The 24,670-nt window shown below is 49.3% G+C and overlaps 11 protein-coding genes across 11 annotated transcripts; 7 read left to right on the forward strand and 4 right to left on the reverse strand.

Moving 5' to 3' along the window:
• Positions 1 to 1,160: 1,160 nt before the first annotated feature.
• Positions 1,161 to 2,045, forward strand: N7533_006267 (uncharacterized protein; the record flags this gene model as incomplete). The annotated part of the gene is made up of 1 exon (XM_057102917.1): positions 1,161 to 2,045. One exon carries the CDS (start codon positions 1,161 to 1,163, stop codon positions 2,043 to 2,045), a length of 885 nt encoding a protein of 294 aa, XP_056962547.1.
• Positions 2,046 to 3,095: 1,050 nt separating this feature from the next.
• N7533_006268 (tannase and feruloyl esterase) lies at positions 3,096 to 4,670 on the forward strand (the record flags this gene model as incomplete). The annotated part of the gene is made up of 1 exon (XM_057102918.1): positions 3,096 to 4,670. One exon carries the CDS (start codon positions 3,096 to 3,098, stop codon positions 4,668 to 4,670), a length of 1,575 nt encoding a protein of 524 aa, XP_056962548.1.
• Positions 4,671 to 5,510: 840 nt separating this feature from the next.
• N7533_006269 (RTA1 domain-containing protein) lies at positions 5,511 to 8,141 on the forward strand (the record flags this gene model as incomplete). Its single annotated transcript, XM_057102919.1, has 4 exons — positions 5,511 to 5,667; positions 5,742 to 6,368; positions 7,234 to 7,368; positions 7,477 to 8,141. 4 exons carry the CDS (start codon positions 5,511 to 5,513, stop codon positions 8,139 to 8,141), a joined length of 1,584 nt encoding a protein of 527 aa, XP_056962549.1.
• A 1,101-nt stretch (positions 8,142 to 9,242) lies between these two features.
• Positions 9,243 to 9,716, reverse strand: N7533_006270 (uncharacterized protein; the record flags this gene model as incomplete). Its single annotated transcript, XM_057102920.1, has 1 exon — positions 9,243 to 9,716. The coding sequence occupies one exon, from the start codon at positions 9,714 to 9,716 to the stop codon at positions 9,243 to 9,245; it is 474 nt and encodes a 157-aa protein (XP_056962550.1).
• A 525-nt stretch (positions 9,717 to 10,241) lies between these two features.
• N7533_006271 (GTPase GPN2) lies at positions 10,242 to 11,440 on the forward strand (the record flags this gene model as incomplete). The annotated part of the gene is made up of 3 exons (XM_057102921.1): positions 10,242 to 10,530; positions 10,595 to 10,695; positions 10,760 to 11,440. 3 exons carry the CDS (start codon positions 10,242 to 10,244, stop codon positions 11,438 to 11,440), a joined length of 1,071 nt encoding a protein of 356 aa, XP_056962551.1.
• Positions 11,441 to 11,582: 142 nt separating this feature from the next.
• N7533_006272 (Rpp14/Pop5 family protein) lies at positions 11,583 to 12,310 on the reverse strand (the record flags this gene model as incomplete). The annotated part of the gene is made up of 2 exons (XM_057102922.1): positions 11,583 to 11,962; positions 12,067 to 12,310. The coding sequence occupies 2 exons, from the start codon at positions 12,308 to 12,310 to the stop codon at positions 11,583 to 11,585; spliced, it is 624 nt and encodes a 207-aa protein (XP_056962552.1).
• A 715-nt stretch (positions 12,311 to 13,025) lies between these two features.
• N7533_006273 (uncharacterized protein) lies at positions 13,026 to 15,066 on the reverse strand (the record flags this gene model as incomplete). Its single annotated transcript, XM_057102923.1, has 3 exons — positions 13,026 to 14,591; positions 14,632 to 14,857; positions 14,936 to 15,066. The coding sequence occupies 3 exons, from the start codon at positions 15,064 to 15,066 to the stop codon at positions 13,026 to 13,028; spliced, it is 1,923 nt and encodes a 640-aa protein (XP_056962553.1).
• A 938-nt stretch (positions 15,067 to 16,004) lies between these two features.
• On the forward strand, positions 16,005 to 17,550 carry aclA (putative ATP citrate lyase subunit (Acl); the record flags this gene model as incomplete). The annotated part of the gene is made up of 2 exons (XM_057102924.1): positions 16,005 to 16,445; positions 16,534 to 17,550. The coding sequence occupies 2 exons, from the start codon at positions 16,005 to 16,007 to the stop codon at positions 17,548 to 17,550; spliced, it is 1,458 nt and encodes a 485-aa protein (XP_056962554.1).
• Positions 17,551 to 19,098: 1,548 nt separating this feature from the next.
• Positions 19,099 to 21,699, reverse strand: N7533_006275 (FAM50/XAP5 family protein; the record flags this gene model as incomplete). Its single annotated transcript, XM_057102925.1, has 8 exons — positions 19,099 to 19,214; positions 19,270 to 19,695; positions 19,746 to 19,867; positions 19,920 to 20,139; positions 20,533 to 20,788; positions 20,839 to 21,143; positions 21,197 to 21,390; positions 21,461 to 21,699. 8 exons carry the CDS (start codon positions 21,697 to 21,699, stop codon positions 19,099 to 19,101), a joined length of 1,878 nt encoding a protein of 625 aa, XP_056962555.1.
• Positions 21,700 to 22,294: 595 nt separating this feature from the next.
• Positions 22,295 to 23,429, forward strand: fip1 (cleavage polyadenylation factor subunit FIP1; the record flags this gene model as incomplete). The annotated part of the gene is made up of 4 exons (XM_057102926.1): positions 22,295 to 22,441; positions 22,491 to 22,543; positions 22,597 to 23,163; positions 23,207 to 23,429. The coding sequence occupies 4 exons, from the start codon at positions 22,295 to 22,297 to the stop codon at positions 23,427 to 23,429; spliced, it is 990 nt and encodes a 329-aa protein (XP_056962556.1).
• Positions 23,430 to 23,922: 493 nt separating this feature from the next.
• Positions 23,923 to 24,598, forward strand: N7533_006277 (GroES family chaperonin; the record flags this gene model as incomplete). The annotated part of the gene is made up of 4 exons (XM_057102927.1): positions 23,923 to 23,925; positions 24,111 to 24,335; positions 24,459 to 24,517; positions 24,574 to 24,598. The coding sequence occupies 4 exons, from the start codon at positions 23,923 to 23,925 to the stop codon at positions 24,596 to 24,598; spliced, it is 312 nt and encodes a 103-aa protein (XP_056962557.1).
• Positions 24,599 to 24,670: the final 72 nt, after the last annotated feature.

Consider the following 24,670-nt stretch of genomic DNA (forward strand, 5'->3'; position numbering starts at 1 on the left):
GACAGAGAAGCTGAGAAGAAGTATATGACATTCCAAGGCTGTGCTTTGCTACGAGGTAAGAATTGAAAGTGAATTCACTTTTCAACTATAATATCTTGTGGGCAATATACGCATCCGCAGCTCCATCATGGTTCTGGAAGTCCAGCTTTACAACCGATCTCTCTCGAGCAGCCCCCCGGCCCTAACCCCTCGAGAAGATCAAACCATTTTCAACGTTGAGGCAGCGTTGTTCGTATTTATCACCTGACCAGTTAGCCGAGACACTCGGTCACAGTTCCTGTAGGTTCTCAAAATCTAGCATAATTTTGATGAATATTTGGTCGTTCAGCTTGGGGAGATGATCATTTCCCAATTCCCGCGCATCTTGCATGCCTAAGTACACCTGCAGTCATTCGAGGCTTTGATTTCTAAAAATAGCCAGGCATTGAAAATTAATAGTATGAGGATATTTTAAGCTGTATGGGGAATTTTTGAAGTCCATTTCAAAACGGGGTAGGAAAAATAGAATGAAAGTATTGAAAGGAGTCCTTTCACGAGGCTCTGCTTGCTGCGGAGTTATAAACCAGAGTCAAAGTAACCCTTGGGAAAGTGACGAATAGCACCTCAAAGATCGGCGCGGTGCGGTTCCGTAGGCGGTGGGCGACGGGTAAGTTCCAAAGGTTATTTCTGCTGAAACTTGAATCTGCTTACATAGCCGATGTAACCGCTGCTCTCAGGTTATTCTTGCAGCGCTTCCATTCGCGTCCGGCAACGCCAGGAAATATCGCCTTGTTTAAACGCGAAAGCAACAGATACGTCGGCATGAAATGGTCCGTCGAACACATAAAAAGTCCCGCGGAGGATGTGTGGAATGCAAGCGTCGTCATATAAAGGTGCCACCCTCCGGAAGAACTTGACCCGTTTGGTGATTCAAGTTACTGATTAATTGAAAGTGCGATGAGAATAAACCAGTCTGTTCCAACTGCATAAGCTCAGAACGAAACTGTGATTTCGCATCCCCTATTCTCACTGCCAGGCCACGGAATACCTCTCGTTCTTCCAGCCGAATCTCAAGGGGGTCACTTTTGCCCGACGATGTGCATGGCTCACGGGAATCAAGCCAAAGCCCTCGGGAGCGACAGCAAAATCATCAAGAGAAACCCCAAACTTCTCCAGTTGATATGGAGCACGTGAAACTGTTCTACCACCTATGCACTGAAACGTTTGATTCACTGCGCGACGAAATCGACCTTCCTGACGTTTCGTTCCGAGACGTGTTTAAAGAGGTGTTATCCTCACCGTACGTCTTGAATGAGCTCTTGGCGCTTGCTGCCTTGCATCTGAGCACTTTGACCTCCGACCAGAACATTTATCATCACCAAGCGAAAGAGCTACAGACCCACGCCTTATCAATATTTAACCAGATAGCACCCGAAGTTAATGCGGAAACATGCGTGCCATTGGCTATTTTTTCTTCCGCTCTTGGAATGCATGAGATGTGCGAGACATTGTTCTTCCGAGAAACAACATTTGAGCACTTCTTAGACAACTTTATACGTTCTCTATGTTTGAATCAGGGAGTTCGGGCAGTCACGGGCAGTTCATGGAACTTATTGAAAGAAAGCATCCTGGGAACGATGTTTAAGCAAGGAGAGAAGGCTGTGACGCCTACTGGAACAGTTTCCGGCGAAACTTGCTCGCGGCTTCTGGGGCTCATTACGACGGCGAACCTTGTCCAAGAATACAAGGATAGCTGTAAGCAAGCCATTTTGGCCTTACAGCCTGTCCTCGACGAGTCTGACCGGGAAGTTTCCCAAAGACCCAGCATCATTTCCATCCGGGCTTGGCCAGCCATGGTATGCAAAGGTTACATTGATCTTCTGAGAATGAGAGAGCCACATGGGTTGGTGGTTTTGGCTCATTATGCCGCGCTGATACACTTACGGCGTGACTTGTGGATATGTGGTGATGGAGGCCAGTTTCTGGTAAGATTGATCTGTGATCACTTGGGAAATGAATGGTCGCACTGGCTACGCTGGCCAATCGAAGTCATATCTGTTGAATGAACTATAACATGACAGCCTCCCATATTATTGAACAACTCATTACCATCCATGGGTCTTCCGAGCACGTTAGACTTCTTCGTTTTGCTATACTCGTGAGCGCGGCAGCAAAGCGGATCACATACGCGCTGGATACATAAGGATTGGTTGGTCGGAATCTACTAATGTTCATGCAAAACTTGAATTTACCTGAGGCGAAGCTATGGGTGATTCGATGGACTGGAATTATCGAAGACGCATCATTGGAGGTGCGGCCATCATCTAGTAACTGATTGTGGCCTTGGTCTCAATCCCGAGAGGAATCAAAAAGAGTGTCTTCCTTTCAAAGCCATTGCACGGAAGCTCCCATGAGTTCTGGGCCGGCGTTTCATGAAGGAAGCTAGCCATCAATTGGCCTCGGCTCGCCTCTGGATCGTTCGAGTTTCATTTTACCTATTCCTCCTTTTCTAACATTGACCGTGGCACCATAAATGAAGTAGCCTTCCAAGGCAGCAATTTTCGTGAAGAAATCTTTCAGGAAAGAATGGGTTTGGGAAAGAAACTGTACACAGAATCCATGAATTTCACTTTTTGAGCCCCGGGTCCCACCCTACGCAGTATGGAGAGTGTTGGAATACGCGTATAGAGGCAATGTTTAACTTTGCCCCACTCAATCAAAGAATTTCTCAGGGAAGAAATGGACGATCTCCGAAGTTCGATCCACCCCCCGGGAAACTTTCTTGTTGTGACAATACAATACATGGTCCATAATTAAGAAATGACCGAACAACGAACTCGAATAAGCTGATCTTACTAGAGCCATAATAAGCCACTGATTTGAGAAAACATTTTTTAGGACAATTTTAGGCTATACTGGCTTCCGGAAGTTATCTATACGCGTATAAATGGGCTTCTCTTGTTCTTCAAATGAATTGTATGGCAATTCTGTCTCCACGGTGACTTGAGCAGGAGCAAACTTGTTGAACTCCAGTTACGTGGTATTGCTTTATATTTTATGCTTGAACCCAGCTTTAAATTTTTGGAATTATTTATCTCTTCCTTCTTCAAGGTACAATGATCAACCTCTTCAGCACCTTGCTCTCTCTGAGCGCGATGCTTTTTGAATTATCATCTGCATCTCGCTGCTCACCATCCGTCATTCAAACGCCTAAACTAGTCGGGGCTTCTATCCTTCAAATACAAGCCCAGGAAATCCACAACTACTCTGCAACTAGCCTTGGACCTGGAAGAAACGACGTCGGCCGATACAACATCAGCTTCTGCAACGTGACAGTTACACACACTCATCCTGACTGGAATGACACGATCCACACTGAAATCTGGCTTCCACTTAAAGGATGGAATGGCAGGTTTCAAGGCCTGGGTGGTGGAGGATACAGCACAGGTTTTGGCTCCATCTACCTCACATACGCAGTCGCTCAAGGATTTGCATCTGCCTCCACGGATGGAGGGCTGGGTACAGGTTTTGGCACGTCCACCATTCCTACGGATCTCTCGTGGGCCCTGAGTAGTGTGGGTAACGTCAACTGGGGCCTTCTCGATAATTACGCGACTAAAGCAACAAACGATATGGCTATTATTGGACAACAGATCACGAAATCCTACTACAAACAGCGCCCCAAATATTCCTACTTTGCGGGATGTTCTGGTGGTGGGCGGCAGGCACTGATGATGGCGCAAAAATACCCAGACGTATTCGATGGCATTCTTGCTGTGGCCCCCGCTATAAATTTACAGAGATTTATACCTGCGGGCTATTGGGCTTCTCAAGTCATGCACGATACTGGCACTTATCCGGCACCGTGTGAGATCAGCGCTTTCACCGAGGCAGCGACAAGGGCTTGTGACAGGCTAGATGGTGTGGAGGATGGCATCATCAGTTCTCCGGGACTCTGTGAGATCAAGGCTTCTGATTTTGTTGGGAAGAACTATTCTTGTCATGGGGTCCGACATACCTTTACTGCTTCCAGCGCAAAGGTAATCCAAGCTGCATGGTCTGGTTCAAAGCTGGTGTCTAAGCAGTACGGCTGGCATGGACTCAATAAGGACGCGCAGATCAGCGGTTACTATGTGTCTACTTCGTGTTCTAATAACGGAACTTGCCATGCGACAGAAAGTGACCTCTTTGGTAGCTACTTTAAGTATCTTGTCGCTAAGGATCCCACATTCGCTACCAACAGCATGACTGAGAAGCAGTTTTTTGACGCCTTGCATACTTCTATCAGCGACTATACATCTATGATTGGCAACAATGACCCAGATCTCTCTAATTTCAAGGGTTCTGGTGGGAAAATGATCACTTGGCATGGACTAGCGGATGAAGTTATCCCTCCAAACGGAACCATTGAATACTACGAAAACTTGCTGAAGGGCGACCCCAATGCCCACAGCTTTTCTCGTTTCTTTGAAGCACCTGGTGTTGGACACTGCTTTGGTGGACTCGGGCCAGTCCCAAATGGAGCAATGTCTCAGCTGGTTGACTGGGTAGAGAACGGCCATGCCCCTGCTGTTTTGCACGCTACGAAAGGCAGCAACAATACAGCAAGAGACCTTTGCCCATATCCTCTTCGCCAAGGGTATATTGGAGGAGACTCCAGAAACGCAACATCTTTTACTTGTATTGGATAATTCTTTTTCTCCGGGATTCCGGTAGCAAAGTTCCCGGGAAAAGATCTCTGTCGACCTTTTCCACCTTCACATTCATATCTTTTACTTCTCTATGTATATTAGTACTAGTATATCTAAATCAGATACAAAACACAACAAAGATTTATTTCTGAATCTCTAAGAGCAATTCAAAATAGTACTATAATACTAGCTTTCTCCCAAGTCTACCTGAACTCCTTCGAATAAGGTTGATTCTCGCCGAATCTTTGTCCAACAGATTTACATTCGCATGTGTTCAAACGTATCATTCACGCTCATTTGTTATTTATCACGAAAATTCTCTACACTATCAGATTTCGTGCGGAAGGGGTTTGTCACAACCTTTTGGAGGTTTAACACGAGTTTAAGTTATTTGCGAAATCGGAATCTATACGCGTATTAATATTGCAGATCTGCTTTGTGGGTCCTTGGGGACTAAGTGGACTCAGCTAGGTTCTAATTATCAAAGGAGCTAGTTAAGGTTATGCGCCACATTTTTGTTACTTAGGTGCCCGTATAAGAAGGTGCTGCTTGATAAATAACGAATTTTCAAAATAAAAGCCGACCCCATATGCTTCCACGTCGAAGGTCGCTTCGGATTTAATTCTCATCTTTCTCTCACTCTCTTTTCCATTCATTCTCTTTTCCATTGATTATCTTTTCCATTGATTATCTTTTCCATTGATTATCTTTTCCATTCATTCTATTTTCCATTCATTCTCTTTTCCATTCATTCTCTTTTCCATTCATTCTCTTTTCCATTCATTCTCTTTTCCATTCTATTTTCAATATCTGGCGCTTTGGACCTATATTTCATTCATAATGCAGTTGATTCCTCGCTCTTACAAATTTTGGAACTATGCTCCATCGATCCCTGCAGCAGTCATCTTTATGCTCCTATTCCTTGTTTTGACTGTGCTTCATTCTTGGAAGTTGTTCAAGACGAGGACATGGTTTTGCATCGCTTTCACTATAGGGGGTCTTTGTAAGTGCACATGAATGAGGGAGCGAGTCGCAAGATCTGAAGAATTCTTGAAATCTAATACAAACCAGTTCAGGTCATTGGATACATAGGTCGTGCCGTGGCACATAATAATACGACCACTATGGGACCATACATAGTCGCCAACATCTTCATCCTCCTGAGTCCCACCCTTTTCGCTGCTTCTATTTATATGACCTTGGGTCGTATAATTCGTTCTGTTGGGGGCGAACACCTTTCCGTGATCAGAGTCTCGCGTTTGACGAAAACTTTTGTCTGGGGTGACGTTCTGTCATTTGTCATCCAAGGAAATTCCTCCTCGCTTTCGATCTTGGGATATACGACGTGGGCTAAGGTTGCAGTTGTTGGGGGACTCGCGATACAACTTATATCTTTCTCTATTTTTTGGCTCACAGCCATTATATTTGAGAAGAGAATTCGCCGCTCGCCGACCCCCGAATGTCTCCTACCTGGAACACCATGGCAGAAGTCATTGTATATGCTTTATACAGTCAGTGCCTTGATCATGATTCGTTCCATCTTTCGCGTCATTGAGTATGTCCTTGGGAATAGTGGCTATCCTTTGGAGCATGAGTGGACACTATACATCTTTGATTCTGTTCCCATGGTCATTGTCATGGCAGTTTTCTTCGTTTGGTATCCCAGCGAGTTGCAGCGAAACAAAGATATTGAGGGAAGTATTCCGCTTGCTCACAGCTATTCGAACTTGAATAGGTAACCTCGGAATATCTCTTTCAAGTTGGCGTCCAAGGTTGAAACTAGTCTTGGCAATATGATTTTCTCCCTGTATCCTACGTTTGCTAGTTTTGTCTCCTTGTTTTTCAAAGGCTTAAAGATGACGTCGGCACCAGAGTACGATATTTATATGTCAAGGTGAGATCAGTCTTATAATTGAAGAAGATGAGCAAACCTACAAATTAAAAACGCATATTCTCAATCTCGTTTTATTCTTTGGGTTGATTTGAAGATATGCCTACTTGAAGCTTATATCAAAGCACCTCAGAGTTCACTGGGGGAGTGATGCCTGATATCTCTTCCACTCTAGAGCATGCTAGAAATTCAACCGCAAGCATGGTGACCGGTAGCTGGTATCGGTGCTAACATCCGGAAATTGCGATAGTTAAGGTACGCAATACCTATTATACGACAAAACACGGTAATGTATGGAGATTTCATATGAGGGGCTCCGGTTCCACTTGGCGGGCGGCAACGCTAGCCGAGTACGGCTAGTGGCCTCTATATATATTTGGAAGCCTTCTGTACGCGTATGCACGGACCACAACTGGTGGCTACTATGCGATCTCGAATACGCGTATAGAGGTGTAGCAAATTTTGTACAGCCTCCCTTGGAATCCTCGTCCTTCAAAAGGGGCCATTCAGCTTGCATTCAGGTATAAGTAATTTTCAACTTAAACTTATTCACGATTGCAACTTTATTAAAACCCCCTTTTATATCCTCAATTGATCCGAGTTTCGTCGAAGAGTCTATTCCGAGTCTCTATATACCAAGTTGTCATACTACTACTTTCAAGTTGTTTGAAGATGCCCCAACTCGAGCCGTTGAAGAGTGGATACTATGTGTGGCACTATGTGCCATCAATAGGCGCATCTGTCGTTTTTATTCTCCTCTTCCTCGCTGTTACCGCTGTCCACTTCTGGAAGATATTCCGAACAAAAGTTCGCTTCACCTTGCCATTCGCTATTGGAGGCTTGTGTAAGTTCTTGCCGTAATAATCTCTATTTCATGAAAATGAAAATATGCTGAACAAGTGTGGGTTGATTTAGTTGAATTCATCGGCTACGCTGCTCGGGCCAGCGCCTATGAGAAAACTGGCCGTCTGATGCCGTATATCATCCAGAGCGTCTTTATTCTCATCGCGCCTACTCTCTTCGCTGCTGCTGTCTATATGGTTCTGGCGCGAATTATTCGGAGTGTCAGGGCTGAAAGCCTCTCCCCTATTCCTATCAGATTCGTCACCAAGGCTTTTGTCACCTGTGATGTCCTCACCTTTTTTATCCAAGGTGGGGGTGCTGGCCTGATGTCGCAGGGTAGTATGACAAACGCTGGACAATATATTGTTCTTGCGGGTCTGATCTTGCAAATTGCCACGTTCGTTTTGTTTCTCACCACGGCGACGGTCTTCAAGCTACGTATGGATCGTCATCCGACGATTGCGACTATGCATAGTGATGTGCCATGGAAGAAACATCTTTACAGCATGTATGCTATAAGCTCCATGATTCTCCTTCGATCAATTTTCCGTGTTGTCGAATATGGGCTTGGAAATGATGGGTACCTGCTGTCAAACGAATGGCCAACATACATCCTCGATGCACTCCCTATGTTTCTGGCAATGGTATGTTTCGCTGTTTGGTATCCAAGCGAACTGGAGCCCTATTTGCCTAAGGGGAATACACTGCCTATCGAGACAATCGAACAGAAAGTTTGATTTACCTTGAAATCTACCGATGCAAGAATCAAATTTGCTGGAGACCTCGGAATGAATTTATGGCTCATCAATTTGCGTGTTTGGGAAATCATTTTGATTTGATATGGCCTTGTGTCAATAGGACGACAAGGCAACGGTACAGGCGAATGGAAAGGATTACGGTAAGGCGTTATATTTGATATCTGGAATAGATATTTTGACCAAATTATATTATTTTGTGATTTTTCGCTCGTGGACCTTTTTTATCATATACTACTTTTCCCTCGCCACCCATCAAATGTGCTGCCCAGGTGAACAACCGTAAGAGGGAACATACTATTCAACAGGACGGCAGCATAAATTGTGTACTAGTATGTAGTACGTAGGTATGCTCTCTCAAGCACCAATTTGCGTAATGCTAGTAACTTCTCTCATGCATCTCGTGAGATGGTCCCAAGCGATGAGATAATTCCAGCACACTTAACCTGCCCCGATCTGCTTTGGGGAATGAGAAGTGAGTCGTGTAAAAAGCGCATACCTAGGTACCTGGAAAAGGCAGAGGTGCTTGCCCGCCCATTCTATAACATAGGGCCATGAGGATGGTCTAGCAGTTCCTGAGCCTTATCGATCCTTTCACACAGGCTCTCAGGGATTTTTCCAGCGGTAACATCTTCAATCCACTCTTGTATGACCCGCGCCTCGAAAACATTATCGCAACTCCGTCCTGCATAAAGATCGTTTCACCGTCTGCTGTAATTCAGTTACGCCAGCCTAGAGGATAACAGATAGATCTAGCTCCGGGACCCTGGCAGCCATACTAGAGACAATACGATTGCTAAACAGATTTTGTCCTGCCGAGACAGATATGGCACCTCCGAGGGATCAAAAGGATCTTATGGAAGCAGTAGATATCCGATCCAATAAGTGGGTTGTGATAATAAAAATGTACAAAGGCTCACGTTACTTAGTCCTGGTACCGTATTCCAATTCCTGCTTTCAACATTGCCTAATGAACTTCCAAGTGCCACTTGCATGAGTTTCGATACTCGGGCCAATATTTGCCATTTTTCCTCTTCCTCTTCCCCTTTCCGTCCCAATTCTTGCAAAAATCTAGTCCTTCCCTTACAAAAGCTTGCAATTTGACTTGCGGATGTTTGATTTTCCCCCTCTAACTCTTCCTGGGGTTTCTTTCTTTTCGGACTCCGCTTCTTCCAGTTGTTTGCTGATTATAAATTTTGCCGTGTTGGCCTTGATCGATTGCGCAGCAAGCTGCTTGCACCACGCTTTATTATCTTGAACGAAAGTTCTCAGAAGCTCTGCTGTGGTGTCTCTATCGAGTTGCTCAAGGGGCAACATCGTCATGCTGAAGTTTGCGGAGATAATCTGGCTTCTTGTTGATTTGTGTGAGGCTGTGATTGAGCTGATTGGTACTGCTTTCTTCACCCACTCGGATAGGTTTGAATTGATGAATTCTCCGATGAGGGGCTTCCCAAGGTGCCAGATGAGGCTCATTCCACCTTGAAGTTCACTTGTTGATTTGTTTCGGAGAGGCGGGTCAGGGTTATCTGCCCCTTCTGTATAGCGAAGGTCGGCCATTTTGGTTTAGCGGGAGACTTTTCGGGTGGTTTGAAATTCAATACCTACTAGTAGGCATGATGGCAGATGCTTGAGACTTGTGATTGGAACTTGAACTTGAAGTTGGGACATGAAATTGTTGTTTAGTTATCTTTTCCACCCAGGTACCATGTTTATCTCTTCAAGTTCCAATGTTGGCAAGACCTCCGATGCCCAAAATTGGAAAGAGCGACTTGTGCCAACTCCGAGTCCTCCATCATTACTAATCATGACGCGAGTCGCTAATCACCGGCATATCAGTCAATGATTGTGTCTTATGTGGATTCTTTGGCATATAAAATACCATATAAAGAATAAAATGTGTTAGAGAAGAGATAACTTGACGTGACGATGGTAATGTATAGATCTACAGTTGTGATTGGTTCGCACCTGGAAGTGGGTCTGCTTTATCATCCAAGCTTATCCAGAAAATACATCCCGCCTCACCTCCGCGCCGCAGCTCTCCCAGCTCTCAAATCTACCAGCGAGACGCCCATATTCTCCAAAATGCCCTTCGCACAATTGGTCATCGGCCCACCGGGCGCAGGAAAATCCACCTACTGCAATGGAATGCACCAGTTCCTCGGGGCGATCGGGCGCAAATGCTCCATCGTGAATCTTGACCCCGCCAACGATAGAACTTCTTATCCGTGTGCGCTGGACGTGCGCGATCTCGTTACGCTCGAAGAGATCATGGAGGAGGATAAGCTAGGACCGAATGGGGCGACGCTATATGCTCTTGAAGAGTTGGAGGAGAATTATTCTTGGTTGGAGGCGGGGTTGAAGGAACTTGGAGGTTTGTTCACACTATTCCGGGAAACTTTTGTGAGGGATGTCTTGGCTGATCACTCGGTATATAGAGGATTATGTTTTGTTCGACTGTCCCGGCCAGGTCGAGCTCTTTACGCATCATGACTCATTGCGGAATATCTTCTTCCAAATCCAGAAGCTAGGGTATCGGGTTCGTTCGACATGATTCATTCACCCTGTCAAAGATGCGATACCACTAACACAGTCCTACTCAGTTGATCGTCATTCATCTTGTCGACAGCTACGCCCTCACTTTACCGTCAATGTATATATCCGCGCTCCTCCTCTCCCTCCGCGCAATGCTCCAACTCGATCTTCCACACCTAAACGTCCTCACAAAAATCGACAACCTATCGAACTACCCCGACCTCCCTTTCAATCTAGACTACTACACCGAGGTGCAAGACCTCAATTTCCTCCTCCCGCACCTGGAATCCGAATCCTCGCGTCTTCCGCATAGCAAATTCGGCGCCCTCAATACAGCCATCATGGATTTAGTTGAGGAATTCGGACTCGTCGCGTTCGAGACGCTGGCCGTCGAGGATAAGAAGAGTATGATGAGTTTGCTCAGGTCTATTGATCGCGCCTCAGGGTATGCGTTTGGTTCGGCCGAGGGCGCGAATGATACCGTATGGCAGGTTGCTGTGCGGGAGGGTATGGGGGTTACGGATGTCAGGGATGTCCAGGAGCGGTGGTTGGATAATAAGGATGAATATGATGAGTTGGAGAAGGAGGAGCTGGAAGAGGTGGCTCGTATGCACGAAGCGGCCAATGAGGAGGCTATGGCCCAGGACCAGGCCTTGAATGGGGATGACGATGACGATGAGGATATGGCGGATTGGAAGGGTCCGTTGCCGGATAGCGGGATCAAGGTGCGACGAAAGACGCCCTCATGATATACGAAATGGTTATCGTAGTTTTTTTTGGCCGCGACCTGCCAGTGGAACTGGGTCTGGATCATCCACATACTACTCATTGTACAATATGCATTTCAGGTGGGGTATCATTAATATACAATCAAAAGTAGAGCAACCCTGCTCAATCATCATCCATATCCTCGTCCTCGCTCTCATCCATAATATCCTTGGTAAGAGGCACAGTGCGTTCAACTTTACCCTTCACATCCTCAGCGCCGGATATCAAATCTCCCAAAACACCCTTCTCTTCCACGCCTCGAATGCGCACAATCTCCCTTCTGGCGCGACGAATGGCTTCTTCCTCTGCCTTCTTCATTGTACCCGAGACCCTCAGCACGCGGAATACACACGGCCGTTCACGGCCTCCATTGGGCCTTTTTTGTGCCGCGGAACCAGGTTCTGGCACGTGGGACATGTATGTCAGTGCAGACCAAACAATTCGGAATGATGATCGTGGGCAGCGAAGAATTGCGGTCGAGGTTGCTGGGGAGAGATATTTCACTGTAGACAAATCAGCCTTTGTCAATATATGAAAGCTTTTTCGACGAGTGATGAGTGCATATGCAAGCACCCCGAGCTGCAAAAGCTAGGAACTAAGAACACACCGTTAAGTCCGGTGGCAGATGCGCCGCCAAGCTTTCCAACGCCCCAATCCCCATATAATTCAGCTACTTCCTCGCGCACCATTTTGGCGAGAAGGCCTGGCGTCAACGCGTCGGAGGTTGGGGAGTGGATGGCCAGTTGCGCGGATTGCGGGTTGTTCTTCGTGGATTGGGTTGTAGTCGGCCATGTTTTTGGGTCCGGGTAGAGAATGTCGAGGAGGAGATATCGGTTTTTAAGGCGGACCATTGTGTATTGTGTAGTCTTGTTTGAAGGTGGGTGTGTTAAGGCTGCGGAGCAAAATTGGAGGTGAAGTTGCGGGCGCTGATAAGCCGATAAGAATCATCCGCCCCGGCCTCGTCCTTACCACTAGGATGCAGCACCGACCTGACCTTCCCATGCAATGACAATATTTGGGAGCTACTAAGTAGACACCCCCTTTCGCTATCTGAACATCCTATCCTACCTCTTTAGAAAAGATGCTGTATAGGTATATATTATCACGAGCTACAATAGGAAACCATAATTTTACTTTCTCACCGCTAGGTAGGTCACTGAGTATGTACCAGTGCTATCCATGGATCTCAGTAACCAATGATATGACCTTGAAGCCAGCATAGGTAGGTACTAAGCTAGGAAATTTTACGATCTGAAAGTGAAAATACTCAATAAACTGGGAATATAATGTCATCATGCAATGGGTACGTTCATTAGGTCCCCAAAGAGGTCTAGTCATCTAAACAAATTAAATCAAGATCCGTAGTCGGGCGTTGCACCGTTTTTTCCATGGACGAGCGCTCTGGCATCGCCCACCGTTAACCCGGTCATGCTGGGTAGCGCAGTACATGGATACAAAACTGCTGAGAAACAAAACACAAGGGATCAACCAAACTCCACCGTCCTTTTCAGACGGACTAAATGCCACCGGCGGACGGCGCTGCAAATCATGTCATGTGCAAGAAAATCAAATGCTGACCTCAACACGGCCCTCGTTACCACCCTTCTCCAGGGTGGGGAGCAGGTAGGTGATGTCGTCCCAGGGGTGGCGGTACAGACCGGTGCGCAGGCGCTTCTGGTCGAGGTAGTGGGCAATCAGACCGATGGAACGGCCGAGAACGAAGAGACCGTTCAGGACACCCATCTTCAGGTAGTCCTCAGACTCCTCGGGGGTGAAAGCACCGCAGTTCTTAATCATATCAATGAAGCAGACAGCAACGCAACCGTCGACGTTCAGAATCAGGTTGTCCTTCTTGGAGGTGGTGACAGTCTCGACGGCAATGGCGTAGTCGAGCAGCTTGGTGCTGGGGAAGTGCTTCTTGGCGAACTCCTTGACGAGCTCGACACGCAGATCGGGGTTGTTGCGGGACTTGACCTTGTGGCCAATACCGGGGATGAGCTTGTTCTCCTTACGCATGGTGTCGACGAAGTCACGGGGGCTGAGACCCTTGTCGAAGGCCTTGGTGAACTCCTCAGCGGCGCCGTCCAGCGCACCACCGAAGCGGGAACCAATGGTCAGGAGACCGGAGACCAGAGCGGAGATCAGGTCCTTGCCGGCACGGGTGGTGATGATGGTGTTCATGGCACCGGACACGGCGGGACCGTGGTCGGCAGTGAGCATGAGAACCATCTCCAGGAACTTGCTGGCGTACTTGGGGAGACGGCGACGGAACCACAGCAGGGACATGACACCACCGATACCAATGTCCTCACGGAAGACATCAGAGATGGGCATACCGGCATACAGCAGCTCCTGGCCACGGTCGTCGGAAATGGTAGAGATGAAGGCAGCGGGCTTGCGGACAAGGCCCAGCTCCTGGGCCCAAGAGTAGTCAATGGGGATCTTGGGAACAACGGGCTCGGGGGCGGGGTTGATGTTGCCCTTCTGGAGCTCAGCGTCGTAGACGGCCTTCAGGGTCTGGGGGAGGTCCTCGAAGGTCTCGGGGACGTGGATGCCGGCCTCACGCATGGCCTTGTTCTTGTGGACGGCAGTCTCAAGCTCGGAATTGGCAGAGGCACCGGCGTGGCCGAACTGAACCTCGGTCTTGAACAGGCTGGCGCAAGTACCGATAGCCCAAGCAACAATGGGCTTGGTGATGGTGCCGTTCTTGACAGCCTCAATGACACGGTACTCCTCGACACCACCGACCTCACCGAGGAGGACGAGGATCTTACACTCAGGCTCGGCCTGGTAACGGATCAGGTGGTCGATGAAGGTGGTACCGGGGTAACGGTCACCACCGATGGCAACACCCTCGTAGACACCGTCGGTGTTCTGGGAGATGATGTTGTTCAGCTCGTTGGACATACCACCGGACTTGGAGACGTAGCCGACGGAACCCTTGCGGTACAGCTTGGAGGCGACAATGTTGTCCATCATACCACCAGTGTTACCGATCTTGTAGGAACCAGGCTTGATACCACCAACGGTGGCAGGGCCAATGATGGTGATACCCTTCTCCTTGGCAGCAACCAGGATCTCACGAGCACGACGCTCGGGGACACCCTCGGCAATGATGGCAATGGAGCGGATCTGGGGGGCAGTTCATCAACTCCATGGTGGAGGAGTAGACGGAACGGGAAGAGGCGAAGTTGACAACAGTGTCAACGTCGGGGTGCTTGGCCATGGCCTTCTCAACGTCCTGGTAGACGGGGAGGAGGGTCTCGCTGGTACCCCAGTACATCTTGCTGACGAATTGACCGCCGAAGGTGTAGATGATACCGGCCACGGAGGGGGTGGTGCGCTTGCAGATGAAGTCAAAGTCGAGCATGCCCTGCACGGCTCGGGGTTGCATGCCACTGGGTGATTGTTAGGATTAGGAGTCTGTTGAATGGAGTAGACCGGGTGTGACCGGTCATTTGAGAGGAATCACTCACTATACGAAGCATCGTGTCTTGTTGTGGAAGAGGGCGTGGTTGAGGGGAGAGAGGGCACGGCTGGGAGGCTCGAAGCGTGTGATGTTGTCGTTGGCGTTAGCGCCGCCGGCGGACAGTGAAGTGGCAGGCATTGTGAATCTAGTATGGTTGTTCCCAGTCAAAATTTGATGTTCACACGATGGTAGAATAGCGGTTGGTGGGATGTGTGGGTTGGAGGGGTTGAAGAATGCGGCGAGGACAAGAAAGTTGAATTGGATTGAAAGGTGTGAGAATGGAGAACATACCTATGTGTTAAACACCCGCTGAAAGATGAATTGATGGAGAAAGGAGGAGGGGGAAGGGGAAAGGAGAGAAGACAAGAAAAAAGCGCGGGATGAATACTCGCAAGTACGGTGTACAGCTCCTCCCTGGGGCTAAGCAGCTCAACAGTTGCGGTCCCCAAAGTACGGGTAGCGTTTATACCGCCCCACTGTACCATACAGTACAGTATATGGTATTGTATACACTGTATATACTATGTACCTAGGTATGTATATATATAATATAGTATAATATAGTTTAAACTATATTATACTGAGTATAGTCAGTATCGTTTATTATACATAGTATGTATATAATTAAATCTCTTTCATTGTCTATATCCTAGATCTATAGGTACTCTGTATCCAGTTCGGAGTGTACAAAAGTCAATTCGGCGGTGAACCCAACAAACTGGACGAGGGGCAAAACAAGTGGGGGGCATGATCAGCTCTACCGAGTAACCTGTGTACTCTAACTACGGAGTACACTAAGTATACACTGTCCCCTGTCCCCTGTCCCCTGTACACTACACTGTACACACTGTACAAAGTATACTCCGTACACCGACTGCTGCCCCAACACCCCACCCCACCTTCCACCTTTTTTTGTTCTCAACCGTACTTCCCTCAATTGTACGCTGTACTCTCCAGCACAACTTTTCCCCGACGTACTCTCAGTCCCGCTTCCCATCCCCAAAAAATAACCTCCCCTCCTCCTTCTCTCCCTTCCACTTTTCTCCCAAAACAACCTCCCATCACACACTCACATCATGTCCGCCAAGTCAATCTTCGAGGCCGACGGCAAGGCCATCCTCAACTACCACCTCACTCGTGCCCCCGTTATCAAGCCCTCTCCTCTCCCTCGCTCCTCCACACACAACCCTCCTCCTCGTCTGGCCGCCCTTCACTTCCCCGAGGATAAGGCCCCCAAGGATGTCCTTGACCAGGCTGAGGTCAACTACCCATGGCTGCTTACCCCCGGCGCCAAGTTCGTCGCGAAGCCCGATCAATTGATCAAGCGCCGTGGTAAGAGCGGTCTGCTTGCCCTGAACAAGACCTGGGCTGAGGCTCGTGAGTGGGTTGAGGCCCGCGCTGGCAAGGATGTCCAGGTTGAGCACGTCGTTGGTGTTCTCCGTAACTTCCTCGTTGAGCCCATGGTTCCCCACGCTCAAGAAACTGAGTCCTACGTCTGCATCAACTCCGTCCGTGAGGTACGTGATTATAGCTTCAATGGGGGGGATATCTCATCCCTCCAATTGCCCCAATTGAGTCCAAAAACTAACTCGAACAAAAAAACAGGGTGATTGGATCCTCTTCTACCACGAGGGTGGTGTTGATGTCGGTGATGTTGACGCCAAGGCTGAGAAGCTCCTGATTCCCGTCGACCTGAAGAAGTTCCCCTCCAACGAGGAGATTGCCTCTGGCCTCCTGAGCAAGGTTCCCCAGGGTCTCCACAACGTCCTGGTCGACTTCATTGTCCGCCTGTACGCCGTCTACGTCGACTGCCAGTTCACCTACCTCGAGATCAACCCCCTGGTTGTCATCCCCAACGCCGATGCCACCTCCGCTGATGTCTTCTTCCTGGACCTGGCTGCCAAGCTTGACCAGACTGCCGAGTTCGAGTGCGGCACCAAGTGGGCTATTGCCCGCAGCCCCGCCGCCCTGGGCCTCCCCTCCATTCCCTCTGCCGATGGCAAGGTCAACATTGACGCTGGTCCGCCAATTGACTTCCCTGCTCCTTTCGGTCGTGAGATGAGCAAGGAGGAGAAGTTCATCTCCGACATGGACGCCAAGACCGGTGCTTCCCTGAAGCTGACCGTCCTGAACTCCAGCGGCCGTGTCTGGACCCTGGTTGCCGGTGGTGGTGCTTCCGTCGTCTACGCCGATGCCATTGCCTCTGCTGGTTTCGTCTCCGAGCTGGCTAACTACGGCGAGTACTCCGGTGCTCCCTCCGAGGGCCAGACCTACTCCTACGCTAAGACCGTTCTGGACCTGATGCTGCGTGCTCCCCAGCACCCCGAGGGCAAGGTCCTCTTCATTGGTGGTGGTATTGCCAACTTCACCAACGTTGCCTCCACCTTCAAGGGTGTCATCCGCGCCATCCGCGATGTCGCCCCTGTCCTGGTCGAGCACAAGGTCCAGATCTGGGTCCGCCGCGCTGGCCCCAACTACCAGGAGGGTCTGAAGAACATCAAGTCCGCCGGTATCGAGCTGGGTCTGGACATGCACGTGTACGGCCCTGAGATGCACGTCAGCGGTATCGTGCCGCTGGCTCTGCAGGGCAAGAAGACCGACATCAAGGAGTTCGGTGCTTAAATGTGACACGCACAAAAAAGACTTGTTCCTCCCCCACACTGGTGTTTTGTCCCTTGTTTTCTTGTTTCTGCAGCGTCTCCATCGTTGCATGGGTTTGTGGTATAATGCATGGCATGATATGAACTTTGTGGCGGGGTCCCCTCGCAAGAAGCTGAGGGGTCCCTGGCCCTCTCTCCCCCTCTAATCGAGGGTATGGCGTTTCTTCTCGCCCGGACGAAAAGACCGGATGCTTGGTGCCGACGTACATGATTAGATTTCCTTTTATGTTTCACCCGGGAGATTTAGATCGTGATGTCCCGAATAATTTATCAAGATGATACGAGGATTTTTCAAGTGTAGAGTGTAGATAAAATGTAGCGTAGTAGCGTAGTAGCGACCAGTAGATGGATTTGCATACAGTAGAGAAGACGAAATAAAAGACAATCAATATCCTACTACTCCGTACATAAGAATTTGACATCCACTGTTATGTGTTACTCTTAAACCAAAGCAAATTTCCCTTGAGCAACTGGCGACTAAAAGTGCATCGCATATTGCGAGCCTCAAAAAATAAAATACAATACCAAAAATACCGATGTATGTATAGTATACAGAAACAACTCCACACAAGCTCCAGCTAGAATGGATCCTGCACCCCGGATCCCAGGAAATCGATTTAGCTCCCGCGATGCGATCGCCAGGAACGGATCAAGAGATAAGGTAGGGACCGTGCTGGAGGGGGCTGGGGGTCGTGTGTTCGTGGTTGTGGACTGGATGGTGTCTTGGACCGAGGGTTGCGGGTTGTGGTGCGGGTGTACTTCCGCTGAACCGAGCGGCGGGCCGGACGAGGGGAGGCTTTTCCGGATAGGGTTGGTAGTAGAGCAGGGGTGTGAATTGTTGTTGATGGAGTAGGATATGTGAGCGGTGTTTTGGTTTGGATTGCTTTGCACAGATGGATTCCAAGGTTTGAGAGAGAAACTTGTAGTAATAAATCGCTGGCTGGTTCCAGGTCCGGTATGAAGTATGCTGGCGGCTGGCGGGATAAATTACAGCGGTTACGCGCCTGGGTACCTGGCTTGTTTGGACTTGCTCACAATCACGATCGATGCACTGCAATCTGGGGACTCGAAGTCCACTGGAATAGCTTGAATTGGGCCTTGTATACCTAGGTATGCGAATGCTGTAGTGTTGTTCGTATTGGTTCAAGTCAAATTGGAATTTGTTCAAAATTGGCTCACGCTGTTATATATCGCCGCAGCTGCAGCGCTTGAGAAATTGACAAAACTTGGAACTAATCAAAAATTCCAAGTGAGATACCTCGACAGCCTCAGGTGAGTATCAGTAGTACCCTGGAGTGGGTACTAGTATATAATCAATCATTGGCACCGACAGGAAAGAATAGGTATATACGATTGTACTAGTATAATAGTATCGAAGCTCCCGCAATACATCGGCCACAGTCTGGCCGTCAAGCCATACCCTCCCCATAATCAATAATATGCTGGACTACTTGGAGCGCAGAGACTACCATCCGAAACTATCGGAGTCAAATTAAACAATACCAAACAATCAGTTTCCGAATCGCGCAAGCATAGCTTCACCAGATGGGAGGTTGGACATGATAGTTGACTGCCGAGTTGTCTGCGGCAGACGAGTACGGTGCTGTGGGTTCATGGAAGGTGGGACTAAACAAAAACGTCAACTCAAACCCTCCCCAGTTAGGAAATCGCGAATACTCACCCCCGGGCGACTTCCAGTTCAATCGACCTGTCGGGGCCGCCATAGCTTTCCCGCCAGATCTCTTATTACCCGCTTGTTTGGAGCTGCCTGTACCACTTCGTTGGTACCGATGAAGTTGTTCGACTCCTTCAGGACTCATTGGAAAGACCGGCGTCTTTGGCCCACTCCCACTGGTGGTTCGAACCTTTGGATAGGTATGGTTATTGGCGTGAGCTGTTTGCTCAGCAGGTTCGGTTCGAGATGTGAATGTGTTGATGGTCTGAGTGACCGTGTCCGAGGCGGCGTTTTGCAGCTGAGTTCGCATTGCGCGCGCTTTCAGGATGTTGTAGAGGTTTGTTATCTGGGTGAGTTTCTTGGATCGTTCCCGATTGAGGTTGATCAGTTCTTGATTCTTCTTCTCCAGCTGTTCGCGTGAGTCTTGCAGGTCTGCATATTGCGTTAGCTGGAACAGGATAGAAAAAGTAAACGAGACAAACCGGAGACTTTTTCGTGTAGAGTTGCGATCTCGGAATTGGCGTTGTGGATGACTTTGTCCATCTGCGTGCTCAGGCCCGCGTATTTCTCAGTGAGGCTTTTGCCGAGAAATTCTTGGTAGAATCTGAAGCAATTAGTCGCTACAATCTCCAAACTACTGTTGAAGGGTAACATACATTTCCTGCGTGCTCTGATATGCCCAGAATCCCAAGGCACGCCCGGCGCACTCCATGATAGTATTAGGATCAAGACCACTCAGAACGCTTGTCTTGTAGTCCTCTGTGGGGTTCAAAATGGTCGAAACTGCATCATCGGGGTTGGAAAGGACGGTTGAGCAAGCGGGACAACGTCGGTCGCCATTTGTTGGATGTGCAAGTCCAAGGTCGCCAGCGCATCCTAGACAGAAGATGTGGCTGCGACATCAGTGAAGCCCAAACGAACCAGCCAAGCGACTCACGAGCAAGTTGTAACCACTGCTCTTTCCTTTAGCTGGGCCCGGCACCTGAGAGAGTTACATCTCATATGAAAGTCCATTGTGCGTGTTCCAATGTGGTGTGGGAAGGTAAAGTTAAAGGTTGAAGTTGAAGTGCTGGGAGGTGGTGAGGTCACGCGAGGTCAAGATCCTCGAGTGCAGAGCCAAGTGGTATCATTTCAGTAGATCTAATTTATCTCATAACGCCTATGCAAACCAGAAAATTCTCCAGGTATAAAAAAAAGTCCATTAGAAGAAGAACGTATTTCCTTGTGCATCTCTTCGGGTCGATGTCATCTTCTCTTCAAACTCCTTACCAGGCTCATACTCGTTCCAGAGACTGGCCGGGTAGATGTGCTTGTTCTTTTCATACCACCGACGGTCAACCACCTTGGTATCTGCAGCGTCCTTGTCGAAACCTTCGAGCTTCTCTTCGTTGGGATGATACAGACCCTCGGGAAGCTTATCATTTGATTGGGCTGGGGGTGGTTTATCCGAATAATCGAACAACAGACCACCAGATTTCGAGAAACTCTGTACGCGGTTTGCGATAAAGTAGTAGAACTCGTAGTGCTGAGAATAGTTAGTCGATGCCCCCCCAAAATAAAGACAGTGGAACTTACATGAGGAACAATGACATCGCCTTTGACCAACATCAGGTCATCAACACTGACACGCGCCCATTCTCGGCGAGCCTTGGCCGCACCGCTGGCAGTACGGCCACCCAGTTCAGCACCAACTTTGCGACACCTGTCCAAAAACAGCCAGATCGGATCTCCTTTTTTGATTTTCACCGATCCAGCCGGGACGCTTGTTCCGTCAAAGAGCACAAATGGAATCAGGATCTCGGTGTTCTTGACTGCCTCTTGCATCACCAGGAATTCCTTACGCAGAGCATCGCGTGTCGCCGCCTCGGCCTCGATAGATGCTTTAGTCATTGCCTTGGGGGGGGAGCTCGAGCATTGGGGTTCGCTTTCATACGGATCGAAGAGGAGGGTGTGCCTTCATCGTTTGGTGTTTTCGAGCCGGATCGGGAGATACTGGAGTCGCGCGGCGTGGCGACGGCCGATTCCTCCCCTGTATCCTCGTGATCGTCGCCAAATGAGAGTTTGCTCTTAGCGAGAGCCTTCTTTTTCTTCTTCTTGGGCGGAGCGTCACTCTTTGGTGTCGAGGATCTGCGACATGATGCTGTGATCAGTTTATGCGGGGAGACGAGACGAGAATAAGGCGCCTTGGAAAACTTACCCGTCAGTCACGTCGCCTGTGGAAGGAGTTGCACTTCTTGAATTACCGGATGCCAATCGCCCTAGCGACTTATCATGCGCTTCGCGCTCCTTTTGCTCCAGGACCTCTGCGCGTCGCTTGCGAAAGTCGGACAGGTGCACGAGACCAACGGTTTGCGACTTGAGCATCTCCTCCGCGGAGGCGCTCTGGCCCGCGAAGGACCGGGGTGTGGAAGCCTGGCTGTCCTGTTCGGATGCCATATCGAACACTGGATCAGCTTCGGCTGAATGGTACTTTAGGTGACAGAATTATCGCAGGTTTAAAGGGTATGTTATAGTCTCGCCTCTGACGTCTTTGCTGGTGAGCACGTGATCTCACCGTTTTGGGATGTATGAACATAGCGGACCTACATATATTGAGAGGTGAGACCGGAATTATGATCATCTCTGGTATTCTGAATGTCAATTGTGCCTATTAAAAAGAATATTTCTTATTTGGCTTCAGTAGAAGTGCAATTGATACTTTGAATGCCATCCTGGGTCAGAGGTTATCTTGATGCTGCGTATTAGAGGCAAAATTCGAACCAAATATGTTTGCACTATGGAGGTTGTACATGATAAAAGGTAGAAGAAACATAATGATTTGATTAGGATTCAAGTTCCTTTGTGAGATAATGGACTAACTTGCTTTGTGGAATTGTAACTCTCCAAGTCTCACTCTTGTCTCCTCCCAACGCCGACCAAAGGCGGTGCAAACAGTCCAAACTCTCTCGCGCATGCGCTCACTTGCGGGAGCCTCTTGATCCTTTAGCTACACTTTTTGGCTGTCATTTCTCGATACTGGACACAATTAGCCATGGACGAAGAAGAAGACGACTTTTACGACCCTGTCGACTCGGTGTCGACCACCCAGATCGCGAATGACGGCCCCGATGCTGCCGCAGGCCAACCGCAGGAGAGCGACGAGATGGAAGAGGAAGAGGTCGAGCTTGAATCGGACGACGTTCGTGATTAATTCTACTATCTCTGCGGCATATGCTGACTTTCCACAGGACGATTTCAATATTATCACAGAGGCACCTGCTGACGCGCCTCCTCAAGAAGCGTAAGCTGACCTCCCTGCGGGTGCGACACGTCCTGTTATCTAACCTTTTCAAGCTCCCATCCGCGTCATGCAAGCTTACGACAAGAGCCACAACGGCCTTCCTCAGCCGACTCATCTGTCGTCTCGAAATCCGGCACTCCTTCTGCGACACCCCGTCTAGATGCCTCGACTCCTGCAACCGCGCCGGCCGCAGCGGCAGCCACGAAACCTACCGCGCCTCAGAAGCCTGGCTCTGCGTATCCAGGAATCCACACCTCTACAATTGATGTGAACGGGAACCCAGTGCACCCGACAACAGGGAAGCCAATCATGGCCACCGACATGGATGTCGACTTTCCAACAGACGACAAGCCCTGGCGCCGTCCTGGCTCCGATATTTCGGACTTCTTCAACTACGGTTTCGATGAATTCACTTGGGTCAGCTATTGTCTGAAACAACAAGGGACGCGGAAGGAGGTTGAGGATCAGAAGAGGCAGATGGACGACATGCAATCCTTCCTAGGAATGGGCATGCCCCCGATGCCCGGGGCGCCTCCGGGACCAGCTCCAGCGGCCAACCCCCCCACAGGCTATGCCTGGCATGCCCGGTATGCCGGATATGAACCCCGACATGATGCAGGGTATGCTACAGGCCATGATGGCCCAGGGCATAGACCCTTCGAGTATGGACCCCATGGCGTTTATGCAACATGCGCAAGCGATGATGGGAGGACAACCCGGTGGCGGTGGTCAACAACCGCAATCCGGGTTTGGCGGCCAGGGACAAGGACCCGGGTTTGGACAGGGACAGGCACAGGGACAGGGGCAGGGACAGATGGGATACGGAGGCTACGAGCAGCGTGGGAACTATGGAGGCGGAGGCCGCGGCCGTGGGAGGAGATGGTAGTTTTTAAGGTCGGGCTTGCAGTTCCTATAATAGTCTTGTAGGTTTCTTTCGGATGAGGAAATTTGGTGCTCTGGCGTTTAAACCATTATTTCACGGGAAATTTATGAAGCTTAGTTTCGAGCCAGTGATAGCCGGGGTATTTGTGTTTGAGCTTTCGGCTCGGAAGAACGGAGTTGTAGCTGTAGCTGTAGAATGGCGGAAATCAATGTGCCAACTGTGGTGTTATTTGAACATCTAAATCAATTGACCTCGAAAGTAGTAGAACCGGTGGAAGAACTAGAGGTTATTAGCGTGATAAAGCTGTACTTGTAGCTTGTAGTCATGTTGAGTGAAGCCGGTTAATCGGGGTAATCGGGTTGGTCCTCGGGAGAGCTCGCGCGGCTTGGCATTCTGGAAATTTCTCAAGTCTGGATTCCCCCGGACGGCTTCTCTCTTCCCTCTCCCCATCCCACGCACATCACTTCTTGGCCTTAAGACTCCATCCCTCATCACAATGGTATGTCTACAACCCGAGGCAGCTCGTCTGCTCATGTCTATCGCATCATCAACCACATTGCCAATCTCACTCGCCTGCTTCTGATTTGGGGGTTGACGGCCCTCCGCATTTTTTTCCCTACCTCCGATCCAACACGCGGCACCCGCCTTTGCGCATCTCAAAGATACTGACATTATGTCCATTAGTCTGTCCTCCGTAACATCAAGGCCCTCGCCCCCCTCCTGGACCGCGTCCTGGTTCAGCGCATCAAGCCCGAGGCCAAGACCGCCTCCGGTATCTTCCTCCCTGAGAGCAGTGTCAAGGAGCAGAACGAGGCCAAGGTTCTCGCCGTCGGCCCCGGTGCCTTCGACAAGGATGGCAAGCGCCTTCCCATGGGTGTCACTTCCGGTGACAAGGTTCTGATTCCTCAGGTACGTTGCGCCCTTCTCATCTCCGTGTCCTTCCGCATCGCATCAGTGATGCAACACATCGCCTCGAGGACACTTACCTCCTATGAGTTTATCGACTCAATGCTAACGTGCCTTTCTCATCAGTTCGGTGGCAGCCCCATCAAGGTTGGCGAGGACGAGTACACCCTTTTCCGGGACTCCGAGTACGTTGCACCTATCCCAGTCTATCATCTTGGAATCTCACTAATGCCTTTCACAGGATCCTGGCCAAGATCAACGAATAAATGGATTGAACAATCAGCATTGTTTCTCGTTTCATGTCGCCTTCCCCCCAAACCCTGTTGTTGGCCCTTCCC

This window comes from Penicillium manginii (genome assembly GCF_028828005.1).
Source record: "Penicillium manginii strain IBT 31320 chromosome Unknown utg000004l:1.0-7231830.0:1.0-7236170.0, whole genome shotgun sequence".
In the NCBI taxonomy this organism is placed as follows: domain Eukaryota; kingdom Fungi; phylum Ascomycota; class Eurotiomycetes; order Eurotiales; family Aspergillaceae; genus Penicillium; species Penicillium manginii.